The 13,365-nt window shown below is 42.4% G+C and overlaps 1 protein-coding gene across 6 annotated transcripts in view; it reads left to right on the top strand.

Moving 5' to 3' along the window:
- LOC122442957 (TIR domain-containing adapter molecule 2) overlaps window positions 1–11,712 on the top strand; it is a 41,940-nt gene extending 30,228 nt beyond the window's left edge. For 4 of the 6 annotated variants that reach the window (XM_043470642.1, XM_043470643.1, XM_043470646.1 and 1 more), the window contains exon 2: window positions 9,054–11,712. In XM_043470642.1, the coding sequence (XP_043326577.1) occupies window positions 9,113–9,811 (699 nt within the window). In that variant the 5' untranslated portion in view covers window positions 9,054–9,112 and the 3' untranslated portion in view covers window positions 9,812–11,712. Of the gene's footprint in view, window positions 1–4,927; window positions 5,397–9,053 lie in introns of those variants that run through there. The other 2 variants (XM_043470645.1, XM_043470648.1) reach the window with 2 other exon arrangements.
- The last annotated feature ends 1,653 nt before the right edge of the window (window positions 11,713–13,365 follow it).

Below are 13,365 nucleotides of genomic sequence, written 5' to 3'. Positions count from 1 at the left end.
CATCCTTATGGATTCTATGGAACTCCCCCAAAGAATAAGTAAATGACAACTGACCTTTCATGCAAAGATGGGTACAATAAAGGACAGAAATGCTATGGAACTAACAGAAGCAGAAGATATTAAGAAGAGGTGGCAAGAATACACAGAAGAACTATACAAAAAATATCTTCACAACCCAGATAATCATGATGGTGTGATCACCAACCTAGAGCTAGACATCCTGGCATGCGAAGTCAAGTGGGCCTTAGGAAGCATCACTGTGAACAAAGCTAGTGGAAGTTATGGAATTCCAGTTGAGCTATTTCAAATCCTAAAAGAGGATGCTGTGAAAGTGCTGCACTCAGTATGTCAGCAAACTTGGAAAACTCATCAGTGGCCACAGGACTGGAAAAGATCAGTTTTCATTCCAGTCCAAAAGAAAGGCAATGCCAAAGAATGCTCAAACTACTGCACAGTTGCACTCATCTCACACACTAGTAAAGTAATGCTTAAAATTCTCCAAGCCAGGCTTCAACAGTATGTGAACCGTAAACTTCCGGATGTTCAAGCTGGATTTAAAAAGACAGAGGAACTAGAGATCAAATTGCCAACATCTGCTGAATCATCAAAAAAGCAAGAGAGTTCCAGAAAAACATCTACTTCTGCATTATTGACTGTGCCAAAGCCTTTGATTGTGTGGACCACAACAAACTCTGGAAAATTCTGGAAGAGATGGGAATACCAGACCACCTGACCTGCCTCTTGAGAAATCTGTATGCAGGTCAGGAAGCAACAGTTAGAACTGGACATGGAACAATAGACTGGTTCCAGATAGGGAAAGGAGTATGTCAAGGTTGTATATTTTCACCCTGCTTTTTTAACTTATATACAGAGTACATCATGAGAAATGCTGGGCTGGATGAAGCACAAGCTGGAATCAAGATTGCGGGAGGAATATCAATAACCTCAGATATGCAGATGACACTATCCTTATGGCAGAAAGTGAAGAAGAACTAAAGAGCCTCTTGATGAAAGTGAAAGAGGAGAGTGAAAAAGTTGGCTTAAAGCTCAACATTCAGAAAACTAAGATCATGGCATCTGGTCCCATCACTTCATGGCATAATAGATGGGGAAACAGTGGAAACAGTGACAGACTTTATTTTTTGGGGCTCCAGAATCACTGCAGATGGTGACTGCCGCCATGAAATTAAAAGACGCTTGCTCCTGGGAATAAAAGTTATGACCAACCTAGACAGCATGTTAAAAAGCAAAGACATTACTTTGCCAACAAAGGTCTGTCTAGTCAAAGCTATGGTTTTTCCAGTAGTCATGTATGGGTGTGAGAGTCAGACTATAAAGAAAGCTGAGTGCCGAAAAATTGATTGAATTGTGGTGTTTGAAAAGACTCTTGAATGTCCCTTGGACTGCAAGGAGATCCAATCAGTCCATCCTGAAGGAAATCAGTCCTGAATATTCATTGAAGGATGCTGAAGCTGAAACTCCAATACTTTGGCCACCTGGTGTGAAGAGCTGAATCATTTGAAAAGACCCTGATGCTGGGAAAGATTGAAGGCGGGAGAAGAAGGGGACAACAGAGGATGAGATGGTTGGATGGCATCACCAACTCAATGGACATGAGTTTGAGTAAACTCCGGGAGTTGGTGATGGACGGGGAGGCCTAGCATGATGCAGTTCATGGGGTTGCAAAGAGTCAGACACTACTGAACAACTGAACTGAACTGACCTTCAGTAAATGTTATTTCAGTAAAGATAAGGTGGAGTCGAATTCTACCCATCCTATTCCTGAATATATTGATCACCCTAGTGGGGATTTTAAAGTATTTTCAGGGTGTGGGTCTGACATAAAAGTCTGCATGATCCTCGTCTTAACTGGCACAGGTCTGTTCTGTCACGTCCTGGCAATAAATATCCTGGGTCATCCAGGCCATCCGGCTCCCACTGGAATTGCTCACCTCTGCCTCTCCAGCGTGAAATCTGCTGCAGACAGCACATGGATGAACGGTGTGGCTGTGTTGCAGTGAAACTTACAAAAGCAGATGGCTGTGCCATATTTTGCTACTGGCTTGCTGTAGTCTCATGGCCTGGATTTGGATGCTGTATCAATTAGTTGTTTAGTTGCAGAAAACAGAATCTACTCAAGCTAGTTTAAGCAGAAAGGTATACAGTAGCAGATATTACAAAAGGTACCCTATCATTGGGCGAGTTGAAGAGCTAGGCTCCAGGTGGAGTTTCTGGGAACACCTCGGAACACCACCTGCAGAGCTGGTCTAGTGGAGCAGGGGCTTTTGCCAAAACCGTGAACCCGCCTGCAGCTCAGCATGCTGCCAGCTCCTGAATCACACCAGTTCTGCAAAGTATTGCTTCATGCTCTGCCTCCCTTCATATTTAACTCAGACATGTTGGCAGAACATAAGTTACACCCAGTACCCTAACTTGAAGGAAGTCTGGGAAATACAGCTTTTAGTACTTGTAGTACAAGAAGGTTCACTAAAAGGAAGTTGGCATAAATTTTGGTTGAGCCCATCTGCTGTACCTGCTACAGAATGCCCCGTTGGCTACTTAACATCCATACCTTCCCCTTCCATTCCTAAGCCTCCAGACAAGGACCACAGGAGCAGCACGGTCTCTTCCGATATAATGCAGCCATGCCTCCTAAAAACCAAGTGTGCTCACTTTCTCCCAAGATGCTAAATCCCAGAGTCCTACAGGTCACCACGTCATCTGCAGTGTTCATCGCAGACTTTACCCTGAGACCTGGCACCCTGAGGAATTTGGTGGCTTCCCTCCTCCTCGCAGAGAACAGGGGAATAGGAGAGAGACAGGGCTGCCCAGTCACCAAGAGGAAAACAGCTCAGCCCTCAGAAGTTCCCACACACTTTTTCATCCTCTTTGTCTCTACCAGCCAGTTCCCTGTATTTCCAGGCATTCCAGGTTTCCCTCCTCTTAGTGACGTCATCTCCGTTTGTAGCTGTTGACCTCCTGTCCTTCTTACTAAGCTTCCCTCTCTCCTGCACATTTTCGTCTCCCCGTCACTGCTTGGTTGCGGGCTCTGCTTTCTCACCTCGGTTATTGCAGCAGCCTCTCATCCGATTCCTCTTCCTGTCCACAGCCTCACGGTCTCCTTACTCCAGCTATCTTAATCTGTCTAAAACAAGTCAGATCATGTCACTCCCCTACTTAACACCTGCCAGGGGCTCCCTGTCTGCCCACGGGATCAAATTCAAAGTCCTGAGCCTAATATTCTAGGTTCCTTACTCTCTAATCCTGCTGTCTGTCTATCCTGATGTCTAACACTATCCTATCCCCCTCCCATCCCTGCATATGGACTTGAGGCTTCTAAACACCAAGTGCAAAGCCATCCTAACATGCTGTGCCCTCTGGTGCCTCAAGTGTTTTTGCAAATACTGCTCCCACTGCCTGAAACCGTCCCTTCTCAGCCTTCCTGATGTGAGTGCTCCCTGCTGCAGTGTCCATCCTCAGTGCTCCAGTAGCACCTGTTACCTGGCGGGAGCACCTGTGCAGTGAGTCCTGTCTCTGCATCCTGGCTCCACATCCCTAAAACACAGCAGGGCTTGGTGCAGAGTAAGTTTTCAACAGCATTTACATTTATTAATAATGGCAAAGCCTGTTAATTAAGCAAAGAAACTAATTTTGTACATATTTGCCACAAGATGGTGCTATTCAGATAGGAAAAACAACTGAAAGTTTCTCCAGGGCAGAAGAAGCCAAGTACTAGATGCCTAAATGTTCGTCAGAGGCAGTGATTTAAACACATAAGCATTTTCAGTGGTGAACACAAGGACAGGTTGAAAATTGTGTATGAATGTGTATTTTGTTATCAAATTATTACCGGTCATTGTTTCACTTCCTGTTGTTTGGGAGTCTCTCTCTCTCGAAGTTGTCAAAATGTTTTTAAATAGCAAACAGTAACTCTTAATTCTAAGGGCAACAAACTTTTATGGAGGGTTATAGTTGGACTTTTCAGCGAAACAGAACCAGTAGGTTTCACAGGGAGAGAGGGAGGAAGGGTGGGAGGTTCACTTTAAGAAATTGACTCCTGTGACTGGCAGGGCTGGAAACTCAGATCAGAGTTGACTTTGCTGTCTTGCATCTGAAGACTGGAAATTCAGGTGGAATTTCTCTGTTGCCTTCCAAAGGCAGAATTCCTTTGGGAAACCTCATTATTGCTCTTAAGGCCTTCATTTATTGGCTACGTCTCACCCACACTATGGAGAGTAATCTGCTTTACTCAAAGTCTACTGCGTTATTCATTTACATTTTAAATTTAAGATAACAGTTGATTTACAATCTTATATTCAGCTAGACAGCAGAGTGACTCGGTATTTTTACAATTAAAGTCTACTGCTTTAAATGTCAGTCTCATCTAAAAATATCTGCAGGGCGACATCTGGACTGATGTTTGACCAAACAACTAGGCACTGTAGCCTTGCCCAGCTGACACCTACAATTAACAAAGGTCTAACAAAGGTCGTAAAGGTCTAGGTGAGGAAAGTAAACTTTGTATGAAGGAGAAATTCACACTGATGTTTCAGTTTTGAGTTAGGGCCAGGACAGAGAGGGCTGGCCGTAACCACCCCAAGGAACCTCCTGGGAAGTTTCTGCAGGAAGAGAGGCTGTGGTGGGATAGGATGCCCCGGGTGCTGCCCTGACCCTTCTCCAACCACAGAAGGCTTCTGCTGGGGGCACGAGGGCACATGGGGGCTAGTCAACACGCCAGTTCAGTCCCTGGGTCCGAAAGATCCCCAGGAGGAGGGAATGGCAACCCACTCCAGTATTCTTGCCTGGAGAATCCCATGGACAGAGGAGCCTGGCGGGCTGCAAAGAGTCAGACACGACTAAAGCGATTCAGCACACAGAAGCGTAAAGAAGAATAATAACCTTGTGGACACCCCAACAGCTTCCATCCTCTATCATTTAAGTTTTGTTTATGCTACAAGACTGAGGTTTGGGGCGGTCCTAAGGAAGGAGTTTTGCTTCCTCTTTTCCTGAGAATAATGAAATAGTCAAAGGGAAGTCGTGCTAGCATCCTCTGCCGCAGCCAACTCACCCCTCTGGATGCATATGGCTTAGTTCTGTGTTCTGTTACTAAAGTAAAACTGTGAAGTGTTTTTCAGCTTCTTTCTTATGTATTTAATAACAAAATTAACAGCTAAAAACTTAGGGAGCACTCTTCTAAGCCATTTGATCTTCCTGAAAACCTTAAAGGTAGATATTTTAATTACCACCATTTAACACACAATGAGATCAAAGCACAGAGATACACGTAAGTAACTTTGTGAAGTTTGCTCAGCGTTCAGTTGTTCTTTCGATGAATTTGTAGGGGAGAAAGTGGTCTCCTGGTCCTATTCCTCCACCATCTTGGCTCCTCCTTACACGTAAGTAACTTGTACAAAGTCTTGCAGTTGTTTTTTTATAGTAGGCCTGGGATTTATGTTCACACAGTCTGATTCCAGAGTGCATAATCTTAATGACAATGGAAATTTGTATTTGTCTGTTGCCTGCTATGATTCTTCTCTATATTCTTTCTTACTTCCTATAATATTTTTGCACACTTGCCACGTATGCATAGATACCATTCAGTTCTTTTCATCTCACTCCTGTTAAATGTGGGGGGATTCCATTGGCACCTTCTTTTGCCTGACTCTGCTGATCCTGGACCTGTTGCTTTTCCCTACAGAACTTCCTTTTAAGGGGTCCGTTCTGATAAGTTGTATCTTTCCACGTTTCTGTTGCCCTGAGGGAATGTGAATAGCTCCACTGGGCTGTGGTCAATAGTAATTGGTCCTTTTGGTCTTAGATCTTTTCTGGGGCATGGGTTGGAGGTGGGCATGTCATTCTGTCAAGTTAAAAGCAAAACAAAAAAATGTTCAGTCTTACAGAGAGCAGTTTTGCCAAATCTATCACTGTGACAAATGCATTTGTCCTTTGATATAGAAATTCCATTTGGCTCATTATTCTACAGATGACCTTGGATGTAAATGAAGTGGCCCTTGTACAAAGTTATTCATTGCAGCATTTTCATAATAGTTGTAGACTGGAAACAAATCACATAATCGAGAACAGGGGACAGTCAGGGTACATTCACATGTTGGGAGATTATGTTGTAAATAAGAATGTGGAGTTTCTCTGTATGCTGATATGGAAGGCTCTAAAGTTATATTATTAAGGGAAAAAGCAGTCACCTACCTATCTATCTATTACTCTTTGGCAGTGTATATGTATATATACGACGATACTTTTTTTAAAAAAGGAAAAAAATATATAGATATATTTATAAGGCAATATTGGAAGAACATAGGAGAAACTAATAAAAATAGTCACTAGTAGGAGGCCATGGGGGTAACAGGATGAACGGGGAAGACAAGGATGGCAGTAACACTTTTCAATATCAATATTTTCAAAATTTACCATTCCAAAAAAGTAAATTAAAAATGTATAAACATGCAAAACTGTGTACATACACACATTTTTATTCCTGTAAGCAATCCTGTGTGCCTTTCCCCAGAGGCCACCTTCACTCTGCTCCCACTTAGCTGAGGGGAAGGAGCTGAAACCTAAATCTCTTAACCCTGGTGCTGACTGTCTGTGATGGGGGAGGAAGATGTTGACAAGGCTTTGCAGGATTCTCTCCGCCAGCCTTCTTTCCTTCCCTGTTTCTTTCCGCATTCCCTGCCTTCCTTCTGTTCTTTTTGTTGATGGAGTTCATTAGCTCAGGGTGAGCACAGTCAGGCTCTCCCACCTACTTTGCAGCCTTGAGAACCCCTGTGATGAATCTGGAGCACTTCTCCATCTCTGGATCACGTGGTGATGGGAAAAGCAGATCTCTAGCACAGAAAAACTTCCTGCATCTTTTCCTCTTGGCTATCTCCTTACTGTCCTCCCCAAATTAGAAGTTTTCAGACACTGTCACTGACTTGTTTCTCGCTGGTCTGCTTCAGGCAGAGGTAGGCAGCAGTGCTTGGAAGGGGAAACAGCACATCATAGATTTCTGGAGTGTTTTGCTCTTTTCTGCCTACCAGCATTTAAGGAAAATGAGACATAAAATTGTAATTCTTATCCATGGTGTAATTCTTTCCTTTTGTTGTTGGCATGTGTGCTAAGTCACTTCATTCGTGTCTGACTCTTTGTGACCCCATGGACTGTAGCCCACCAGGCTCCTCTGTCCATGGGATTTTTCATGCAAGAATACTGGAGTGGGTTGCCATTCCCTTCTCCAGAGTATCTTCCTGACCCAGGGGTTGAACTCGTATCTCTTATGTCTCCTACATTTGCAGGCAAGTTCTTTACCATTAGCACCACCTGTTTATTTTGTATTTATTTCAAAAAGTTCGTGATCTAACTTGACACACCGTTTTCCTTAGAGGTTTTTGACACTTCTTAGGAAAATCTGCCATCTTAACTTCACATGCCCTCATCTTCAGCAACTAGTGTATAAGATTAAGTATAAGTTAAGTCGGTTTAAAAACCTATCTTAATGAGTAAGTGAAGATTATTTTAACTGACACTTTATATAGATTGAATAGTTTAACTTATTTTTAACGCAGGGGAAGCTTCTTTCTGCAATTTTGCATAGTAAAATTTTTTCATGATACAATAACAAAGCAGTAAATCCTAAGCAAGGATGAGAGTCTGAATTCATTTAGGTTTATTATTTGGGATGTATGTATGTAGCGTTGGAGGGTTGTCATGCCTTGGACTACCGCTGGGTGGCTGGCATGGTGTACTGTGGACCCAAACGTGACATACAGACAGAATAGATGACAGGTGGTAGCCAGCAATTCCTTCACTGTTCAGGGACGGTGGCAAACCTTTCACTCCTTAAGTACATTAGAAAGAAAATTCTCTTATTTTTTCTTCCCATGACAGTTTTTCACCAGTTTTGCTGCATGGCTTCTTCTAAACCTGAGTTATTTTGGCATATGTAATACACTTCATGTTACTTAGGTCATTATGAGTAAAACTCTTGTTTCTTCTTGAACTCTGGTTTTTGCCCATGAACAATAAATAAAAATGCTTGGAATATAGCCTATGGGCCCATATTTTGAAAACATGGAATTTATATTTATTCTAAGTTTTCTGTCTTTTGATAAAAGAATCCCCCTTGAAACTGCCTATTTTGGGAATTATTAGCAACACTGTGAACATTATCTGAATATTTATTTAAATTAGATTCACATGGAGTCCCTTTCACAGCTGATCTAATTCTTCCATCTGAATTTAGAATTTTTTAAATAAAAGAACAAGTATAGACTAGAATGATTATTTGTTAATTTCACTGATGAAAACCACAAGGCTGTTTGCAGATTTCATGTCCACACCAGGATGCTCATTGCTCCGTAGGGGAATAAGTATGTTTTCTTAAGTGTTCTGAGGATTAGCTGGAAAAAGATATTGCTTACTTTTCACAGTCCTTACTATAGTCTCTCTACCAGCCCCATTATAATGTGGCCTGACTGTAGACAAACAAAAAGACTAAACCAGTGAATCCTGGGCAACGTGTCATTTGACATTTCAGATCTTCTCTTTATTCTGAGTCAGTGGAGCTGCCTGCTAGCCATCTTTAGGATATTTGTATTGTTTTGTATTTGTGTTTGATACAAAAATAAATTTTGAATTTAATATTGGAATATTCTGTTTCTTTAGGTTTTGCACTTTCTAGTCCACACAATAATTTGTTAGAATAATGAAGTTGGATTTATACTGCATATGATCAGTACCTTTTCACTAAATACCAAAGTAATTTATTTTAATATGGAGGTTTATGGAGTGAATATAGTACCATTTAAAATTTCCAAATGCCTCCTATTGTATTAACTGGACCCTCTTTAACTTAGCCTTGACTACTTGTAATAGCCCTTGTGAAGCTCAAAAAAGACAAGTGATTTCATTTTCCAGTGATCTGTTTGACACTTCTTTCTTTAAGAACTTTATATTAGAATCCTCTTGAGGTTTTTCAGGTTGAATGAAATTTTCCACTTTTAATGTTTTGATTGAGTTTACAGTATACTTCTGCTTGTTATTTCTCCTTTTAGAACGAAATGAAATGCTGAGAAATAAGTAAAGCTTCCCTCTTCTGACTCGGATCTTTATAATGGGTATCGGAAAGTCTAAAACGGACCCCTGCCATCTCTCTGTGCCTTGGGGTAAAAGCCAGAGTGTGGATCCTAGTCAAAGCCGTCACACGCTGGATTCCAAGCAGTCGGAAGACATCTGCCTGCGTGGTGATGCTGTGTGCAGCAGTCCTGCAGAGATGCCAGCAGGGGAGCAGGAGGGGGTGGAGGAGAGGCTGGAAGAGGACACGGAAGAAGAGGTGTTCCTCAAATTTGTGATACTGCACGCTGAAGAAGACACAGGCGAAGCCCTCCGAGTCCAGAGTCTGCTGGAAAACGACTTCGGCATCAAACCTGGAATCATCTTTGCCGAGATGCCGTGTGGCAGACAGCATTTACAGAACTTGGATGATGCTGTCAACGGGTCTGCCTGGACTATCTTACTGTTGACCGAAAACTTCTTAAGGGACACCTGGTGTAAGTTCCAGTTCTATTCTTCCCTCATGAACTCCGTTAACAGGCAGCACAAGTACAACTCCGTCATCCCCATGCGGCCCCTGAACAAGCCCCTGCCCCGAGAGAGAACTCCCTTTGCTCTGCGAACCATCAACGCCCTGGAGGAAGAAAGTCGTGGCTTTCCTACCCAGGTGGAAAGGATTTTTCAGGAGTCTGTGTACAGGATACAGCAAGCTATATGGAAAGAGACCAGAAATACGGTACAAAGGCAGTCTGTTGCCTGAGACAGCACACACAACACGAGACAGACTCGTGTTTTGTAAAACAAAAAAAGCTTCACTTGCGAAAACAAGTTCCTAGGAGAGGTTTCAGTGAAAGAGAACCTTCCTGTTACAAAACCTGTGGAGCCCAAGAAAGATAAATGTCTGCAGGACAGTCCATAGAATTGTGGTATTTGATGTTTCCATAAACTGGAAATCATCCGAGTTTGAAGAGCTCTGTTTCCTCTCACAGTTTTCCTGGTTCATGATTACTACAAAGGGTATTTTAAATTGATCTTCCTTATGTTGAACTTGATCAAAAACTTAGAGACATTTAAAAAATGCAATTAATTACCCTTTGATTTTGTTCTCAAAGGACACACAGAAAAAAACAACCTTGAGAGATCTGACCAGCCTGCCTTTCGAGGTACCTGTCGCGAATGTTGCAACGAAGCACTGCCGGTGTTGTCACCCAGACACGGGGACAGCCAGGCTAGCACATTTAGAATGTTGAGTACTGATAAATGTGAAACCCAAAATAGATGCGGCAGTGGTGGGGCCCTTTAAATAATCCAGTCAAATGTCCTTCCCTTTCTGCTGCAGTTTACGTGCAGGCAGAACTGCAGGCAGTTCCCACCACATTTGTTGGTACTGTGATTAGGGACTCTGTGCCTGGTGTGGACATGACCCCTGGAGCCAGAAGCTCTCTATGTTGGTCGTCAGCTATGACCAGGACTTTATCTGAAGAGCTTCTGAAAGGTGTATGTGTCCTTGATCAGATGTTCTCTTTTAAAATCAATAACCTCTCCTCTGCAAGCTGTTAAAAATTCTTATCTCACACAGTGCTTTATCAAGGAAATATTTCTCAGTAGCCTGAGTGTGTGTGTGTGTGTGTAATGTGAGTGTGTGTTGTAGATTACTTTCAGACTTGAAGTGGGAAATGCATTTTATGGTTTCTTGTCCCACAATGATAGCAAATCGGAGGCTCCAAGCAGACCAGTTCCTTTCTTTCACAGCCCTTCTGCCCCAGCTGAGATTGACGGAGAACTATCAAGTGCAGACCACGAATGGGAGAGTGTGAGTCCGTCATGCTGGAATGAGAAAAGCACCCGATAGGGTATCAGAGCACCTGGTTCTTGTCCAGTCTTTTTCACTGAGGAGGAATGTGACCGTGGGCAAGCTACTACCCTCCTTCATCTGTGAAAAGAAAAGATTGGATTGATAAATCTGCAAAGGGCATTGTCCTCTTCCAGAATGTGAACAACTAGGAACCAGGAAAGGGAACAAGCAAACAAATGATAGAATTTCATAATATGATTTATAATTTAATAGATGCAGGAGGCTTCATGTATATGCTCACAATGAAAGGCTGTTGTATATGTTTATAGCGTAATTGGCTTCTAATGCTACCCATTATGCTTTTACAGTCACAGAAAAATATTACAATGCATGCTTGCTTAGATTTTTTTTAATTAAAAAATTTTTTTTTTCTAGAGACCTTTGCTGCAGAAACATTCTGCCCTATTTTTCTTTCTCTTTATCCCCACTTCTCCTCCATATCCCCTTGCTAACACTGGGGTTTGCTCACAGCTTTCTGCAGTCCGCCTCTTCACAGTCATGAACCAACATGTTTCATAATCTTGCAAGTAAGTCAGGCCTCCCCCGCTACTAGTACTTATGAAAGATGAGATTCCTCTCATTGCGTGGTGACTTAAAAGTCCCCTCCTGTCATAGTAGCTGACTCCTCACTTCTCGTGTTCAGTTCTAATGATAAGCTTTTTTTTGCCATACTGCTTGCTTCCTGTGTCTCCAGTTTCACATACAAATAAAACATTAACTGCTCACCCTTGCTTGCCTGCCTGCCTGCCAAAGTTGGAGCAGTTGATGCTGGATGGTGTTTTTTAAATAAATGTTTTTATTCTTTACCTTGACTAAACTTGATTATTTTCCTGTGTCAGTGAAGATTGTAGAAAAGTGTTTTGAAAAAAGGCGTCAATCTGTACTTCTCCACAGATCACCAGGCACAACGTCGTCACTTGATTTGGAGTTGAATACATTGAAAAATGTTAAGTACTGACTAACTGGTTATGTTGAAATTAACAATTATAATAAGGGGTTATCAAAATAACTGAGGATAAAAAGAGGTAAAGCTGTGGCCTTTGTCCTGTGAATGTGTATATGCATGTGTACATAGATTCAGACTTAAACACAGGGAAATTGGGTAAAATTTTGCTGCATGCTGGAGAATATCCATTCTGAGTGTCTGTGGGCCTCACTGCTCAGCCTGGAGCTTCACAGAACCTGAGCTGTGTCTTCTGTGTCAGGATTCTCAGCTGTAAGAGAGAGGAAAAGCCAATGCCGTGTGACCTGCACTATAAGGTAAACTTCCTAACTTAGCAAGGGGACCCCTAAGGTATGTGCTTCAAAGATGCCATTAAAAACCCAGTTCTTAGATACAGTGGAGTATCATGCCACCTTAAAAAGAAATAAAATTCTGACACATGCTATAACATGGAACCTTGGAAAGACGGTGCTACAGGAAGAAAGACACAAAAGGACAAGTTTGGTTCCACTTATATGAGGCGCCTAGAGTAGTAAATTCATAGAGAAAATAGAGGTGACTAGGGGCTAGGGAGGGAAAAAACAGGAATCAGGTTTTGTGGGTATAAAGTTTTATGTTTGGGATGATGAAGTTCTGGAAATGGATAGTGGTGATGGTTGCCCAACATTGCGAGTGTATTTAATGCCCCTGAATTGTATGCTTAAAGTGGTAAATTATATTTGCATTGTACTGCAATAATTTTTTAAAAACCAGGGTCTTTCCATCTTTCTGCTCTGCCGTCCTCAGTGTCCCAGTTGAGTTTTCCGTAAGAGTCGTACCATTGCCGCTTATCAGGCAACAGACATTGGAGCATCCAGCTGAATCAGATGGTGGGAGTGGTTTCACCCAAGTGAGGAAAGATATTTCTTCATTGCACTGTTGAAAATAGTTTATACTTGGTGATAATAAAAAGTCGTCTGACTTCTAATTGGTTTTATTATTATTTTAACATTTTCTCCACCTGCATCCAGGTGGACCCTGCCCATCACCTCCTGCCACCACACTGCTGTGGAGCAAGACTGCCTGGGGTTTTGTTTGTTTACTGTGTATCTTTTTAATTAGTTAATTTCTTTATTTTCGGCTGTGCTGGGTCTTCACTGTCCTACACGGGCTTTCTCTAGTTGCAGGGAGCAGGGGCTACTGCCTGGTCACTGTGGGCTCAGTGCTGTGGCGTCTCTCACAGCACGGGCACTGCCCACGGGCCTCGGTAACTGCTCCGTGTGGGCTCAGCGCTGGCTGCGTGTGGGCGCCAGAGGACAGGCTTGGTAGTTGCACGTGGGCTTAGCTGCCCTGCCGCATGTAGGACCTTCCTGGACTAGGGACTGAACCGGTGTACCCTGCATTGCAAAGTGAACCATCAGTGTTTACCATGTATCTTTATTCTCAGTTCTGTGGTATTTGAGTATTTACAGATACCATTTTACATTTACAGATACCTTTTACAATTTTTTAAAATTTTATATTGAAGTATAGTTGA

The sequence above is a fragment of the Cervus canadensis genome, chromosome 6 (genome assembly GCF_019320065.1).
Source record: "Cervus canadensis isolate Bull #8, Minnesota chromosome 6, ASM1932006v1, whole genome shotgun sequence".
Taxonomy (NCBI): Eukaryota; Metazoa; Chordata; class Mammalia; order Artiodactyla; family Cervidae; genus Cervus; species Cervus canadensis.
The sequence above is the reverse complement of the archived record's forward strand: the minus strand, read 5'-3'. Positions and strand labels throughout refer to the sequence as shown.